This window comes from Rhinopithecus roxellana, chromosome 10, assembly GCF_007565055.1.
Source record: "Rhinopithecus roxellana isolate Shanxi Qingling chromosome 10, ASM756505v1, whole genome shotgun sequence".
Taxonomy (NCBI): domain Eukaryota; kingdom Metazoa; phylum Chordata; class Mammalia; order Primates; family Cercopithecidae; genus Rhinopithecus; species Rhinopithecus roxellana.
Window position 1 is genome coordinate 88,983,450 of NC_044558.1, and position 17,579 is coordinate 89,001,028.

Consider the following 17,579-nt stretch of genomic DNA (forward strand, 5'->3'; position numbering starts at 1 on the left):
TTATATCAAGTACTCTCTCAGACCACAGCGGAATAAAACTGGAAATCAACTCCAAAAGGAACCTTCAAAACCATGCAAATACACGGAAATTAAATAACCTGCTCCTGAATGATAATTGGGTCAAAAACGAAATCAAGATGGAGATTTAAAAATTCTTCAAACTGTATGACAATAATGACACAACCTATCAAAACCTCTGGGATACAGCAAAGGCGGTGCTAAGAGGAAAGTTCATAGCCCTAAATGCCTACATCGAAAAGACTGAAAGAGCACAAACTGACACTCTAAGGTCACACCTCAAGGAACTAGAGAAACAAGAAGAAACCAGACCCAAACCCAGCAGAATAAAGGAAATAACCAAGATCAGAGCAGAACTAAATGAAATTGAAACAAACAAACAAAAAATTCAAAAGATAAATGAAACAAAAAGCTGGTTCTTTGAAAAGATAAATCAAACTGATAGACCATTGACAAGATTAACCAAGAAAAGAAGAGAGAAAATCCAATAACCTCACTAAGGAAAGAAACAGAAGATATTTCAACTGACACCACTGAAATATAAAAGGTCAATCAAGGCTACTATGAACACCTTTATGCACATAAACTAGAAAACCTAGAAGAGACGGATAAATTCCTGGAAAAATACAACCCTTCTAGCTTAAATCAGGAAGAATTAGATACCCTAAACAGACCAATAACAAGCAGTGAGATTGAAATGGTATTTAAAAAATTACCAACAAAAAAATGTCCAGGACCAGACAGATTCACAGCAGAATTCTACTAGACATTCAAAGAAGAATTAGTACCAATCCTTTTAACATTATTCCACAAGATAGAGAAAGCAGGAACCCTCCCTAACTCATTCTATGAGGCCAGCATCACCCTAATACCAAAACCAGAAAAGGACATAACCAAAAAAGAAAACTACAGATGGATATCCCTGATGAACATAGATGCTCAAATCCTTAACAAAATACTTCCTAACTGAATCCAACAAATTACCAAAAAGATAATCCACCATGATCAAATGGGTTTCATACCAGGGATGCAGGGATGGTTTAACATGCGCAAGTCAATAAATGTGATACACCACATACACAGAATTTAAAACAAAAATCACCTGATCATTTCAATAGACGCAGAAAAAGCATTCGACAAAATCTAGCATCGCTTTACGATTAAAACTCTCAGCAAAATTGGCATACAAGGGACATACCTTAGTGTAATAAAAGCCATCTGTGATGAATCAGCCAATATAAAACAAAATTTCCAGGTACGAGATTAATGTACACAAATCAGTAGCTCTTTTACATACACCAACAGCAACCAAGTGGAGAATCAAATCAAGAACTCAACCCCTTATACAATAGCTGCAAAAAACAAAACAAAACTTAGGAATATTCCTAACCAAGGAGTCAAAAAACATCTACAAGGACAACTACAAAACATTGCTGAAAGAAATCATAGATGACACGAACAAATGGAAACACATCCCATGCTCATGAATTGGTAGAATCAATATTGTGAAAATGACCATACTGCCAAAAGCAATCTACAAATTCAATGCACTCCTCATCAAAATACCACCATCATGCTTCACCGAATTAGAAAAAAACAATTCTAAAATTCATGTGGAACCAAAAAAGAGCCCACATAACTGAAGCAAGACTAAGCAAAAAGAACAAATCTGGAGGCATCACATTCCCTAATTTCAAACTATACTATAAGGCCATAGTCACCAAAACAGCGTGGTACTGGTACAAAAATAGGCACATAGATGAATGGAACAGAATAGAGAATCCGGAAATAAACCCAAATACAGCTAACTGAACATAACAGAAACATAAAGTGGGGAAAGGACACCCTTTTCGACAAATGGTGCTGGGATCATTGGCTAGCCACATGAGGAGAATGAAACTGGATCCTCATCTCTCACCTTATACAAAAATCAACTCAAGATGGATTAAGGATTTAAACCTAGGACCTGAAACTATAAAAATTCTAGAAGATAACACTGGAAAACCCCTTCTAGACATTGGCTTAGGCAAGGATTTCATGACCAAGAACCCAAAAGGAAATGCAATAAAGACAAAGATAAATAGCTGGGACCTAATGAAACTAAAGAGCTTTTGCACGGCAAAAGGAACAGTCAGCAGAGTAAACAGATGACCCACAGAGTGGGAGAAAAATCTTCACAATCTGTACATCTGACAAGGGACTATTATCCAGAATCTACAATGAACTCAAACAAATCAGTAAGAAAAAACAGACAATCCCATCAAAAAGTGGGCTAAGGACATGAACAGACAATTCTCAAAAGAAGATATACAAATAGTCAACAAAAATGTGAAAAAATGCTCCACATCACTCATGACCAGGGAAATGCAAATCAAACCACAATGTGATACCACCTCACTCCTGCAAGAATGGCCGTCATCAAGAAATCAAAAAACAATAAATGCTAGTGTAAATGCAGTGGACAGGGAACACTTGTACACTGCTGGTGGGAATGTAAACTAGTATAACCACTATGGAAAACAGTGTGGAGATTCTTTAAAGAACTAAAAGTAGAGCTACCATTTGATCCAGCAATCCTGCTGTTAGGCATCTACCCAGAGGAAAAGAAACCATTATTCAAAAAAGATACTTGCACACGCATGTTTATAGCAGCACAATTCACAATAGCAAAATCTTGGAACCAACCCAAATGCCCATCAATCAACAAGTACATAAATTGTGGTGTGTGTGTGTGTGTATACCATCATATGTGTGTGTGTATGTATATATACACACACATATATATGTATATACACACACACACACATATACACATATGTGATGGAATACTACACAGCCATAAAAAGGAATGAATTAACAGCATTTGCAGTGACCTGGATGAGACTGGAAACTATTATTCCAAGTGAAGTAACTCAGGAATGGAAAATCAAACATCATATGTTCTCACTGATATGTGGGAGCTAAGCTATGAGGACACAAAGGCATAAGAATGACAAAATGGACTTTGGAGACTTAGCGGGAAGATTGCGCCTGGCTTGTGGCTATTTGTTGCAGCAGCCACGGGAGACTAGGTTGGCAAGTGACTCACCTTCAGAGAGACCTGTTCTCGGAGCGTGGAGTTGGCATAGGCGAAGGTGCTAGCCATCCCAATGCACACAGCGATGCCTGTGGGACAGAGAAGGGCCTGACGTCACCCACTTAGACTCATCAGGCCTAGCCTGGGTGCTGAGCAACATGAGGGAAAAGACACATCCCTGGGCCCCTTGGAGTTGACAGAAGAGAGAGAAAAATTAAAAAAAAAAAAAAAACCCCACTTCTGGGAGATTTGGGCTGCCATCTAAATCTCTGGGAATTCTGAGTCATTCTGACTTAGGGACAGGATTTAGGTCCCTGTGGGGATACTTTATAGCACTGGCTAAGGGGATGGGCTGTGCAGTCTGGTAAGGGCCAGGTTCAATTCCCAGCTCTGCCACTTCCTCTCTGTGTGAGCTTGGGCAAGTCACTGCACCTCTCTGAGCCCCAGTTTCCTCATCTGTAAAAGAGACACAGCAATAACATTACTTACACCTCATGGAGGGATAAAGCTTCTAGATCATAATCCCTAGCAGTTAGTAAATGATGCCTCTTATTATTTCTACTTTCAAAAAGAATCTGATAGAATCAGATAGAATTTGTGATAAAAGCATACATTGAAAAAACTCACAGCTGGACGCAGTGGCTCACGCCTGTAATCCCAGTACTTTGGGAGGCCGAGGTAGGCAGATCACTTGAGGCCAGGAGTTTGAGATCAGCCTGGCCAACATGGTGAAATCACATCTCTACTAAAAATACAAAAATTAGCTGGACTTGGTGGGCACGCCTGTAGTCACAGCTACTCAGGAGGCTGAGGCACAAGAATTGCTTGAACCCAGGGTGAGGAGGCTGCAGTGAGTCGAGATCACACCACTGTACTCCAGCCTGGGCAACAGAGCAAGACTCTGTCTTAAAAAAAAAAAAAAAAAATGAAAGAAAGAAAGAACTCACAGCACCATAAGGAATTCAAGTTTAATGTTCAATGAGAAAAAAAAAAAAATCCCAGCTAACAGACAAACATGACCCAGGCAGATGGCATAACGGAATTGAATTTTCTTCCACCAGTCATGTAATTGCCACTGTTTGCCAAGCTACAATCTTGGAATTCTCTTGGAATAATGATTTTTGAGTCCTGCTTTTTGTTATTTGCAGACAGGATTCCTCTTTCACCTGATGCTCGCTCTATCTATCTATCTATCTATCTATCTATCTATCTATCTATCTATCTATCTATCTATCTGGCACTGTCACACTCTGTTGTCCAGGCTGGAGTGCAGTGGTGTGATCGCAGCTCACTGCAGCCTCCACCTCCCGGTTTCAAGTGATTCTTGTGCCTCAGCCTCCTGAGTAGCTGGGATTACAGGTGCCTGCCACCACGCCCAGCTAATTTTTGTATTTTTAGTAGAGATGGGGTTTCACCATGTTGGCCAGGCTGGGCTCAAACTCCTGACCTCAAGCGATCTGCCCACTTCAGCCTCCCAATGTGCTGGGATTACAGGTGTGAGCCACTGTGCCCGGCCTCACTTACTCTTTTAATAGGTATGTGCACTCCAGCTATTTTTCCAGATCTACTTTGTAGAAGCTGTATTTCTTCACTATAAGCACATAAAACAAGAATGAGTAGCCCCATAATCCTTTTTGGTGCTCTTCTTTGTGATTAAAAAACAACAACCAAAAAAAAAAAAAAACCTGCCAAGTGAAAAAGAAAATGACCATACTCACAAAACAAAACTTAGCTGTGATGCCCGAATTCAGGGTAATGGGGAACATGCCAGCTTTCACTTCTAGGAATAGAAAGGGTGGGGCTGATAGGACAGCACCCCAGCAAGGAAGGTGGAGGAATCCCAGAGAGAAGAAAACAAGAAATAAAGAATGGTCTCATCTCCTCTCGAGGCTTTCTCTCTCTCTTTTTCTTTTTCTTTTTTTTTTAGTAGAGATAGGGTCTTACTATGTTTCTCAGGCTGGTCTTGAACTCCTGGCCTCAAGCAATCCTCCCGCCTTGGCCTCACAAAATGTTGGGATTATAGGTATGAGCCACCACACCTGACTGATATTTTCTCATGGAAAACAGTAGGCCACAAGATAATTCTTACCATCACTCCTACTGCAGTACTAAAACAACAGCCTGCCAGGGCACAGCAACACCATGATCTAATAAGTAAGCCGTGTGTGGTGGTTCACGCCCGTAATCCCAGCACTTTGGGAGGCCAAGGCAGGTGGATCGCTTGAGGTTAGGGCTGAGAATCGCTTGAACTCAGAGGGCGGAGGTTTGCAGTGAGCCGAGATCACACCACTGTACTCCAGCCTGGTGACAGAGTGAGACTCCATCTCAAAAACAAAAATAAACAAACAAAAAAACAGTAAGTAACATTAATAATAACAATAATGGTATACTAGGCCGGGCACAGCGGCTCACGCCTATAATCCCAGCACTTTGGGAGGCTGAAGCGGACAGAACACCTGAGGTCAGGAGTTCGAGACTTGGCCAACATGGTGAAACCCTGTCTCTACTAAAAAATACAAAAATTAGCTGGGCGTGGTGGTTGTTGCCTGTAATCCCAGCCACTTGGGAGGCTGAGACAGGAGAATTGCTTGAACCTGGGAGGCAGAGGTTGCAGTGAGTAGAGGTTGTACCATTGCACTCCTGCCTAGGCAACAAGAGCAAAATTCCATGTCAAAACAAACAAACAAAAAACAGTATACTAGAGGCCAATTACTGACTGTTGACTATGTGTTAGATAGGAGGCTGAGCACTTTATGAATCATTATATTATTTCCTAATAATAACAGTAGGTAGTATTTATTCATCATTTGCTGTGTGCCAGCCTCTATGTTAAATATTTCAAAGTGTGTGAATAATAAATATAGTAAGCTGGGGCAGTGGCTCGTACCTGTAATCCCAGCACTTTGGGAGGCTGATATAGTGAGACTTTGACTCTACAAAAAATTTTACATTTAGCCAGGCATGGTAGCACATGCCTGTAGTCCCAGCTACTCAGGAGGCTGAGGTGGGAGGATCACTTGAACTTGGGAGGCAAAAGTTGCAGTGAGCGAAGGCTGCAGTGAGCTGAGACCTGCACCACTGCACTCTAGTCTATATATATAATAATGTGTTTTATACACATTAACTCAAATTTAACATCACTGCGATCCCATGAAGAATATAAAATCATACCCCCACTTTACAGATGATGAAACTGAGGCACAGAGAGGTTAAATAATGTACCTAGCATCACACAGCTAGGAGAGGACAGAGCTAGGGTGCAGACTCCAGCAGTTTGAGTTATTACACAGGACTCCTTCACACCAGCCAACCAGCGAGGAAGTTTCTATCATAACTCGCACTAGACAGATGAGGAAACTGAGGCTCAGAGAAGCCAAGTGACTTGCCCAAAGTCACACAGCTAGTCAGCCAGGATTTGAACCCAGGTCTGACTCAGAATCCCACACTCTGAAGCCCATGTTGGTCTCTACTGTCTCTCCCTGGGCTTCAGAGGAGGAGCCCCCAGCCCACAGGCTGCAGGCAGCCTGCCTGTTGAAGCCCACGGCTAGGACACCCATGCCCCCAGAACTCACCGAGCTTATGCTGGAAGCACAGTTTGGCCAGGAGGATCAGGATGAAGGGGAGTCCTTTCTGGAGCCAGCAGATCACAGCCTTCAGCTCGGACAGGGCAGGGGCGGGCGTCCCAGGCTGCTCGTCACCTCCCTCCTCCGAGTGCCCCCGGTGCTCCCCACCCACGTGCTGCAGCAGGGAGCCCCCGCGGTGGCCGCCGTGGTGGAAGTGGTGGTGGGGCTGGCGGTGGTGGTAGGCACCCCCCTCGCCCCGGCCCCCTCCTTCCTCCCTGGACGCGGGCATCTGGATGAACACGTCCCCACCGCCAGCGGAAGAGCCCAGCACCAGGCTGGAGGGGAATGAGCTGGTGGGGAGGCTTCCTGATAAGCCTGAGAAGAGTGCTGGTGGGGAGGCCGCCTCTGCCTTCAGACTCTCAAAGACGCCGCCTTCATCCACACTCGCCTCAGAGCTGAGCGCCTGGCTGCGGTTTCTGGGTGACAAGGGGAGAAAAACCCCAGGAAGTCAGGCAGATGGAAAAGACCTTACTCCAGAGAAGGATGGGAACCAATAATATCAATTATGTTATGGGTTGAGCTGTGTCCCTCCTCAAATTCACATAAAGTCCTTCCTCCCAGGACCTCAGAATGTGACCCTGTTTAAAGATAGGGTCTATACGAGGCAATGAAGTTAAAACAAAGTCATTGGAGTGGGTCCCAATCCAGTGTGACTGCTGTCCCTATAAGAAGAGGTTAGGGCTGATGCAGTGGCTCATGCCTGTAATCCCTGCACTTTGGGAGTCAGAGGTGGGAAGATCACTTGAGCCCAGTTGTTCAAAACCAGCCTGGGCAACATAGGGAGACCCCATCTTTACAAGAAATAGAGATAAATTAGCCAGGCATGGTGGTGCACACCTGTAGTCCCAGCTACTCAGGAGGCTGAGGTGGGAGGATCACTTGAACTCAGGAGGTTGAGGCTGCAGTGAGTCAAGATCTCACCACTGCACTCCAGCCTGGGTGACAGAGAGACTGTCTCAAAAGGAAAAAAAAAAAAAAAAAGAGGAAGAGATTAGGACACAGACAGGTACAGACAGTAGACCATGTAAAGACCCAGGGAGAAGACGGCTGTACACAAGCCAAGGAGAGAGGCCTCAGAAGGAACCAACCCTGCTGATACCCTGATCTCAGCCTTCCAGCCTCCAGAATTTGTTAAAAGAAATTTCTGTTGTTTAAGCCTCTCCCCCCGGGGTACGGTACTTTGTTACGGCAGTCCTAGGAACTAATACAAATAATATTAATAACAATAGGTCATAACCTTTATTGAAACCTACTATGTGTCAGATAGTCTTCTGAGTGTTTTGCATTGATTAACTTACTAAATCCTCCCATCAACCCTGGAATTAGGTCCTACTGATATTCCCGCTTTACAGATAAAGAAATGAAGGCTCAGGGAGAGAAAGTAACTTGTCCAGAGTCACAGAGCTGGTAAGGGATGGAGTAGGGGAGATTCGAACCCAGGCCGACTCTCTCTAGAGCCCATTTTAGTAACCAGCACATTTCGTTGAAAAGGGAGCACAGAATTCTATGATTCTAGAATTACCTCGGGATCCCAAGGACCCCTGGCTCTGCAGTCTTCAAGTTCAATGTCCCCCAGTTCCCCAGAGGGGCCAGCCTTGGTCATAGCTGACATTGGGTGGGCAGCAGAGAGTAATGCGAAGAAGACTTAGCTGGGAGACCCACATTCAGACGCCAGCTCCAACTGTTCTAGGGGCCTTACACCTCTGCACTCAACTTTCTTACCTGAACAATGGGCCTTTATTCCTGAATAGAATTCCTGGGGGTGGGGGTGTTAAATTTAAAATGCGTTTTGCAATAATAGGTTCTCAATACGTGGCAACTGTTATCTCTAGTTCCTATGGAAGACCTGCAAGGCCAAATTGCTTTCTCTAGTTCCAAGCAAGGGCCTCTTGGGTTGGAATCAGGCAAAGGATTCTGTGGCTCCTGCAGAGCCACTGCTGGCGGAGCAGAGAGCCCGGAGTTAGGCCTGCAGGAATGGAGAGCCCAGAATTGGATGCTGTTTCCCATGAACATCAAGTTCTGGATACCATCTTTCTATTCTTAGGTTCATCCTCTTTTCTTTCTTTTTTCCTTTTGAGACAGAGTCTTGCTCTGCCACCCAGGCTGGAGTGCAGTGGTGCGATCTTGGCTCACTGCAACCTCTGCCTCCCAGGTTCAAGCGATTCTCCTGCCTTAGCCGCCCAAGTAGCTAGGACTACAGGCACCCACCATCATGCCTGGGTAATTTTTGTATTTTTAGTAGAGATAGGGTTTTACCACGTTGGCCAGGCTGGTATTGAACTCCTGACCTCAGGTGATCTGCCCGCCTTGGTCTCCCAAAGTGCTGGGATTGCAGGCAGGAGCCACCGTGCCCAGTCGAGGGTTCATCCTCTTTTTTTTTTTTTTTTTTTTTTTGAGACGGAGTCTCGCTCTGTCGCCCAGGCTGGAGTGCAGTGGCCGGATCTCAGCTCATTGCAAGCTCCGCCTCCCGGGTTTACGCCATTCTCTCGCCTCAGCCTCCCAAGTAGCTGGGACTACAGGCGCCCGCCATCTCGCCCGGTTAATTTTTTTGTATTTTTTTTTAGTAGAGACGGGGTTTCACCGTGTTAGCCAGGATGGTCTCGATCTCCTGACCTCGTGATCCGCCCGTCTCGGCCTCCCAAGGTTCATCCTCTTTTTAAGTGGAATCACTGCGTTGCAAACTCAGTCCACACCATAGATGCAAGCAGAGCTGATGTGCTCGATGTGCATGTGTTGGGGAGTGAGGAGGACAAAGAGCCACTCCCTCCTTCTCTCACCCTGCAGGCACCTCCACAGACCACTAAGAGACTCCAGATATACCATGAGCTTACTGAAAATGGGCTAGACTTCATTCATTCTCTGGACCCCACAACCCAGGGCACACAGTAGGTGCTTAATAAACATATGTCAGATGTCACTTAGTCCAAAATGGCAGCAGGAGGGAGGCTCTGGTGGAGGTTTCCACTGTTTTCACACTTGATCTCATATCATCTATTATACAAGACCATTATACACAGACAGAGACAGGAGTCTCACTCTGTTGCCCAGGCTGGAGTAGTGCGATCATAGTTCACTACAGCCTCAAACTGCTGGGCTCAAGTGATCCTCCCACCTCAGCCTCCTGAGTAGCTGGGATTATAGGCGTGTGCCATTGCAATTGGCTCCAGGAAATATGTTTTAAAATATATAAAAGACCAGCCATGGTGGCTCACGCCTATAATCCCAGCACTTTGAGAGGCCAAGGTGGGCAGATCCCTTGAGCCCAGGAGTTCAAGACCAGCCTGGGCAACGTAGGAAGAACCTGTCCCTACAAAAAATTAAAAAATTAGCCAGGCATGGTGGCACGCACCAGTAGTCCCAGCTAGTGGGGAGGCTGAGGTGGGAGGACGGCTTGAGCCCAGGAGGTAGAGGTTGCAGTGAGTTAAGATCACGCCACTGCACTCCAGCCTGGGTGACAGAGCGAGATGCTTTCTCAATAAATAAGTAAATAAATAAATAATAATAGAACACGTACAGTCCGGCATCCATATTTAAGGATTCAACCAACCTTGGGTCGTGGACCAAAACCCACAGATACAAAGGGCTGACTGTCCTAGCCATTTTATACAAGGCACTTGAGCAGCTGCATATTCTCGTATCCATGGGGTCTTGGAACCAACCCCCCCATGAATATGGAGGGCTGACTGTATTTGATTATTTCACAATCCCACTAAAAACCCTCCCAGGGCTTCCCATTCTGTGTTCCTTCCCATGGTCTCAGAGGAACCCTCTAGATGTATAAATATCATTCCCAAATATCATGTTCTTTACTGACAAAGAAACTGAGGCTCAGAGAGATGAAGTCGCCAGGCACCCTGGATTATTTGGCCCCAAACTCCAATCTTGTCATGTGCCCCTTTCTCGCCGTTCAAAGGCTTTCTAATACAGGCTGTCACCTTCACCGGGATGTCTCCCCGACCCACACCCCATCCCAACTAGGTAATGCATGCTCATCTGTCAGATTTCAGCTAAAATCTCCCTTCCTGGATTGAGGCTTCCCTCCCCCCCAAGACAGTGACAGTCCCCTGCTCCTTGTCCTCACTGCACCCTCACGTCCCCTGCACAGGATTGATCACAGCTGTCATTTTATCCCTCATCTTTCCCTCAAGACTTGTGGCTCTCAACCCTGGCCATGTATTATAATCACTTGAGGGAACTTTTGAAAAAGACAGGTGCCCCAACCCCACTGGAGACCAACTGAATCAAAATCTTTGTGGGTGGCTCCCAGCATCTGAAGTTACTCAGAGTCCCCTCAGGGATTCTTGTTCTTTTTTTTTGAGCAGGGTCTCCCTCTGTCACCCAGGCTGGAGTGCAGTGGCGCGATCTCTGCTCACTGCAACCTCTGCCTCCTGGGCTCAAGTGATTCTCATGTCTCAGCCTCCCGAGTAGCTGGGATCACAGGTGTGTGCCACCACGCTCGACTAATTTTTGTATTTTTTTTGTAGAGACGAGTTTTCACCATTTTGGCCAGGCTGGTCTCAAACTCCTGTGCTCAAGTGATCCACCTGCCTTGGCCTCCCAAAGTGCTGGGATTACAAGCATGAGCCACCATTCTCCACCGCCTCCCGTTACAGTGATTCTAATGTGAGATCAGTGCTGTGAACCATAGCTTTGGACAGAGCTCCACTGCACAGGGTCAAAGACCATAATCTTGCTCCCCACTGCATCTTTACCAGCCTGCACAATGCACCTGGCACTCGGAACATGCTCAATAAAAAGCGTTTGAAGGAATGCATGAACAGGCATACTAAAGGCTCTGAGACGGCCTGCAAGTGAAAAAATGGACTTTGCTTAAGCCCAGTGTTCCCCAAACTTATTTGAATTCTTTTTACCCATGAAAAGCCATTTAACATCTTGTAGAACACCTGTGACACACAGCAGGGGGACACGGTGGTTTCCCTGGTTGCACAATCTGGGCCTACAGGTATGTTACTAAAAACCTGGTGAGGACAGGTGCGGTGGCTCGTGCCTATAAACCCAGCACTTTGGGAGGCCAAAGTGGGCAGATCACTTGAGGTCAGGAGTTTGAAGCAGGCTGGGTGTGGTGGCTCACACCTGTAATCCCAGCACTTCGGGAGGCTGAGGTGGGTGAATCACTTGAGGCCAGGAGTTTGAGACCAGCCCGGCCAATATGGCAAAAACCCCTCTCTACTAAAAATACAAAAATTAGCTGGGCATGGGGTGTGCACCTATAATCCCAGTTACTCAGGAGGCTATGGCAGGAGAATCGCTTGAACCTGGGAGGCAGAGGTTGCAGTGAGCTGAGATTGTGCCACTGCACTCCAGCCTGGGCAACACAGTGAGACTCTATCTCAAAAAAAGAAAAAAGGCCGGGCGCGGTGGCTCAAGCCTGTAATCCCAGCACTTTGGGAGGCCGAGACGGGCGGATCACGAGGTCAGGAGATCGAGACCATCCTGGCTAACACGGTGAAACCCCGTCTCTACTAAAAAATACAAAAAACTAGCCGGGCGAGGTGGCGGGTGCCTGTAGTCCCAGCTACTCGGGAGGCTGAGGCAGGAGAATGGCGTAAACCCAGGAGGCGGAGCTTGCAGTGAGCTGAGATCCGGCCACTGCACTCCAGCCTGGGCGGCAGAGCGAGACTCCATCTCAAAAAAAAAAAAAAAAAAGAAAAAAAACATCTGGTGCAATGGAGGGAACTCATGATTGGATTCCCTCCTCCACCAAGCCCCATCCCTGCTGGCTCCAAAAGCCCAGGAAATATGCGCTCCTCCTCCATTGGGCTCTGGATAATAATAATGATAATATTAATAATGACAACAACAGCAAACACCATGGCTATGATCCTCAAGGGGACTTGAGCTTTTTCTGCACTTCAAAGAGCTCAGCTCAGAAAGCAAGAGTCCTGGCAGGTACCCACACTGGCTCATGAGGAGGCCACTCTCTCTCCGTGGCCACCCAAGGGGCCCTAGAAAGCCGTCCCGTCCCCCTTGAGCTTGCCAGCACTCTGAGTTCACTGGGCTCAGGGGCCTCCAGTACAACCAGGGAAGACTCAACCCACCACGGGGCTTTTTATAGCTGGCCTCCCTTCCCTGGGCCTCTCCCCTGCATCCAGCTGAGATTTCAGCCTAACTGGAAAAGAGTATTCCTTAGGGGGACAGAGGCTGCGCTTCCAACTTAACCACTTAAGCGCCAGAGCTTGAGGCAACCCAGGAGGGGAAGTGGTTCTGCTCAGACAGTAGGCAGCCAAAATGTGCTATCTCAAAGCACAGGTGCTGGGGGACACATGGATGGGGGCCCAGATCTCAGCCCTGCTACTTCCTGGCTGTGTGACTTTAGGTAATTTCCTTCCCCTCTCTGAGCCTCAGCTTCTGCATCTGTAAAATGGATGCTCTCACTGGGGTAATGTTGCGGTTGGCACAGCATAAGCACTCAATACACGGTTTGAGTTTCCTGCTGTGGTCTCTGCCCCCAAGAGATCTCACGGTTCACTTGAGAGCAGATGGCAATGTTGTCTTTAGAGGCGGAAAAGGTTCCAACACGCAGGCTTATTACAAGCCGGATGCTGTTTCTGCATCTTCACACTCAGTCCTTCATCCATAACCAACTCTTTTTTTTTTTTTTTTTTTTTTTTGAGATGGAGTCTCGCTTTGTCACCCAGGCTGGAGTGCAGTGGCGTGATCTCTGCTCACTGCAGCCTCCACCTCCAGGGTTCAAGTGGTTCTCCTTCCTCAGCCTCCTGAGTAGCTGGGACTACAGGCAACTGCCACCATACCTGGTTAATTTTTGTATTTTTAGTAGGGATGGGGTTTCACCACATTGGCCACGCTGGTCTCGAACTCCTGATCTCAGGTGATCCGCCTGCCTCAGCCTCCCAAAGTGCTGGGATTACAGGCATGAGCCACTGCTCCCGGCCCATAAACAACTCTTGAGTTCTGTCAGCTGCCATTTTTGGATGGAGAAGCTGAGACCTAGGGGTGAAGTCACGTACCAAAGTCACCACAGGTGAGAAGTGGCTGAGCTGGGGTTTGGCTGAGCCCTGTGTTCTTCCCTGCAGAAAAGGTAGGTACCATACAAAACTCAGTCCCAGCGCTGGGATGTGAGGAAGGGAAGGCTTGGCTGCCTGCCTCTTGGATGTATGTGCTAGCATGGGGTTTTTGAGGCTGGAGGCTGTCCCAACCTGAGAACAGGCCCCCAGGTGTGTTCCCTCTTGGGTTTCAATAGATATAAATTCTACGCTGGGTGCAGTGGCTCATGCCTGTAATCCCAGCCCTTTGGGAAGTGGAGGTGGGTGGATTGTCTAAGCTCAGGAGTTTGAGACCAGCCTGGCCAACATGGTGAAACCCTATCTCTACTAAAATACAAAAAAATTAGCCAAACATGGTGGCGCGCACCTGTAGTCCTAACTACTCGGGAGGCAGAGGCATGAGAGTAGCTTGAATCCGGGAGGTGGAGGTTGCAATGAGCTGAGATCACGCTACTGCATTCCAGCCTGGGTGACAGAGCGAGACTTCATCTCAAAAAAAAAAAAAAAATTCTAGCTCATGAGCATTTTAACTGTTTTGTTTTGTTTTTTGTTTTTGTTTTTTAGGTTCTATCTGGTCCTATCTATTAATCACAAGGCCAAACGAATGGCCACAGTTATGTACATGTCCTTGCGATCCAGAGCCCATAACCCCAACCAACCACTGCTTCATTTAACTTTTTTTTTTTTTTTTTTTTGAGACAGGGTTTCACTCTGTTGCCCATGCTGGAATGCAGTGGTGCAATCATAGCTCACTGCAACCTCCGCCACCTAGGCTCAAGCAATCCTCCCACCTCTGCCTCCTGAGTAACTAGGGCCACAGATGCATGCCACCATATTGGGTTAGTTTTTATTTTTTGTAGAGATGGGGTCTCCCTATTTTGCGCAGGCTGGTCTCAAACTTCTGGGCTCAAGCGATCCTCCCACCTTGGCTTCCCAAAGTGCTGAGATTATAGACATGTACCACCATGCCTGGCTAGTTTAAAATTTTTTTTTGTAGAGACAGGATCTCCCCATGTCACCTAGGCTGGTCTCTAACTCCTGGACTCAGGCTATCCTCCCACCTTGGTCTCCCAAAGTATTGAGACTACAGGCGTGAGTCACTGCATGGCCCTTCCTTCATCTAAGTTTTACAAACGCATCCTGTCCTAAATCATCCAGGGCCAGATACCAAACTAAAGAGCACCTTGAGGCTGGGCATGGTGGCTTGTGCTTATAATCCCAGAGCGGAAACTTGGGCGGCCAAGGTGGGCAGGTCGCTTGAGACCAGCCTGGGAAACATAACAAAACCCTGTCTCTACAAATACAAAAATTAGCCGGGCATGGTGGTGCATGCCTTCAGTCCCAGCTACTCGGAAGGCTGAGGTAGGAGGATCACTTGAGCCTGAGAGGTCGAGGCTGCAGTGAGCCGAGATCATGCCACTGCACTCTAGCCTGGGCAACAGAGGAAGATCCTATCTCAAAAAAAAAAAAAAAAAAAAAAGAGAGAGACCACCTTGATACCCCAGAGCCCACCAATATGATTCAAACTAGCCAGTCCTAAACTATTTCCCCGACTTGTCTTTCTTTCCCCCAGAAAACACAATAAAGGCTGTGACCTATGCTTTTTCCTTGGTCCTTTCTGCCCCCTGACTGATGCTGGTGCTTCCCCAGGTGGCCCTGCATGCAGCAGTATGCCCCTCCTCTTGAGAAATGGAAGAAATAAAAATCTCATCTTTCAATGTCATTAGCCTCTCCGTGTTGTTTCTCAGAGCTATGATCTCAATGTTTGTGTCCTCTGCAGATTCTTATGTGGAAAGCTAACCCACGCCAGCCATAGTGGTTCACACCTATAATCCCAGGGCTTTGAGAGGTCAAGGTAGGAAGATCGTTTGGGCCCAGGAGTTTCAGGCCAGTCTGGACAACTTAGTGAGACCCCATCTCTACCAAAAGAAATTTAAAAATTAGCTAGGTATGGTGGCACATGCCTGTAGTCCCAGCTACTCAGGAGGCTGAGGCAGGAGGATTGCTTGAGCCTAGGATTTGGAGGCCATAATGAGCCATGATCACCACTGCATTCCAGCAGTGCAGTAACAGGTAACAGAGCAAGACCCTCTCTCAAAAAAGATATCTAACCTGCAATGTGATAGTACTAGAAGGTGGGCCTTTGCGAATGATTAGGTGATGAGATGGGCTCTTCACGAATGGGATTAGTGCCCTTAAAAAGGAGACCCAGACAGATCCCCTTCCCTTCACCACGTTAGGACATAGCAAGAGAATGGCCACCAGTGAACCAGAAAGTGGGCCTTTCGCAGACACTGAACATGCTGGAGCTTTCACCTTGGACTTCCTAGCCTCCAGCACTGTGAGAGATAAACATTTGTTGTTGAAACCACCCATTCTATGACATTGTTGTGATAGCAGCCTGTATGGACAAAGACACCTCCATAAATTAAAATCCACAGGCACATTCATTGATACAATGAGTCAGGTGGCTCACCTGTCACACAAGGCTTCGAAATTTAGCATGAAAGAAAGAGCAAGCTATTATGCATTGAATGTTTAGTATGAGGCCATCTCTGCAACTCTAACAAGTAACACTGAGTGGGAGGCATTGTTCAATCCCGTTTCGGGTTGCCCCTCACCACCCGAAGCCCAGAGCCCTCAGATGGAACAGAACCAGGGATGCCTACCTTTCAGGTGGAATGTTATCCGTGTTGCTGCTGTGGCGTCTCTGCATCTTCCTTAACACCTAAAACCCAACACATGGGTGAGCCAGAGTCTCCCAACACTCCCACTGCCTGTCAGATTGCCAAGGTAATTGTAAACTGCAAACCCGCACTAGTCATATCTTAGACCCCTAGTGCTCTCTGGCATTTTCCAATGTGTACTTCAATCTTTCATGCCATTCCATCCTCAATGTGACATTCTATCCCATGAGGAAAGCCAGCACCGCATTTCACAGAGGAGGACGATGGGACTCGGAGGAGGAGGAAGTCCTCATGTGAGAGGATAGCGCAGTGAACTGTGCAGCCAAGAGGTGCCGGATGAAGTGAAGTGGGTAGTGGACTGGCAGGAGACATGGATTCTGGGTGGATGCTGCCGCTAACACGCGACCCTAGCCAAATCAGTAACCTCTCTGTGTGACCCTAGACACATCAGTAACCTCTCTGTGCGACCCTAGCCAAATCAGTAACCTCTCTGTGCGACCGTAGACACATCAGTAACCTCTCTGTGTGACCCTAGACACATCAGTAACCTCTCTGTGGCTTCAGATTCCCCATGTGTTACATGGGAGGGGTGGAGTGGTCAAACCAAAGCTTCCTTCCAGCTCTCACATTTAATCAAGAAGTAGTAAAGATGCAAATTCTCTTGGAGACATATCACCTGATTCACTGTGAAGAGCCACATGGACTTCAGAACTCCATGTTGACGACACTGGAGGTAGGCATTTGGGACTCCTGAGGGGGACGTGACCACTGGATCCCAGACAGGACAGGCCGCCTCCCCCTCCTCTTCGTCTCCAGAGGGATGCAGAGTCAGGGGAGCTTGTCAGAGACTCCAAACCTGGATGGAACAGAACACTTGGATGAATAGTCCCTGTGATACCTTGAATCTGCTAAGAAGCCTTAGGACATTGTTGGTAGCTATAAGCAGATAATTCCATCTGCTCAGTGTCTCTGGGTAGCCTCTCAGTGATCCCTCTTTGAAACTCCTTTTTTTTTTTCCTTTTTTTTTAAGACGGAGTCTTGCTCTGTCACCCAGGCTGGAATGCAGTGGTGCGATCTTGGCTCACTGCAAACTCTGCCTCCCAGGTTCAAGTGCTTCTCCTGCCTCAGCCTACAGAGTGGCTAAAATTAC

General features: G+C 46.9%; 1 protein-coding gene across 1 annotated transcript in view; it reads right to left on the reverse strand.

Annotated features, from left to right (window-relative positions):
* RNFT2 (ring finger protein, transmembrane 2) overlaps positions 1-17,579 on the reverse strand; it is a 112,880-nt gene that overhangs the window by 93,506 nt on the left and 1,795 nt on the right. Inside the window, exons 2-5 of the mRNA XM_010380132.2 lie at positions 17,106-17,285; positions 16,412-16,470; positions 6,667-7,133; positions 3,107-3,183 (exon numbers count right to left, since the gene is read on the reverse strand). Of these exons, the coding sequence (XP_010378434.2) occupies positions 3,107-3,183; positions 6,667-7,133; positions 16,412-16,470; positions 17,106-17,129 (627 nt within the window). The 5' untranslated portion in view covers positions 17,130-17,285. The remainder of the gene's footprint in view (positions 1-3,106; positions 3,184-6,666; positions 7,134-16,411; positions 16,471-17,105; positions 17,286-17,579) is intronic.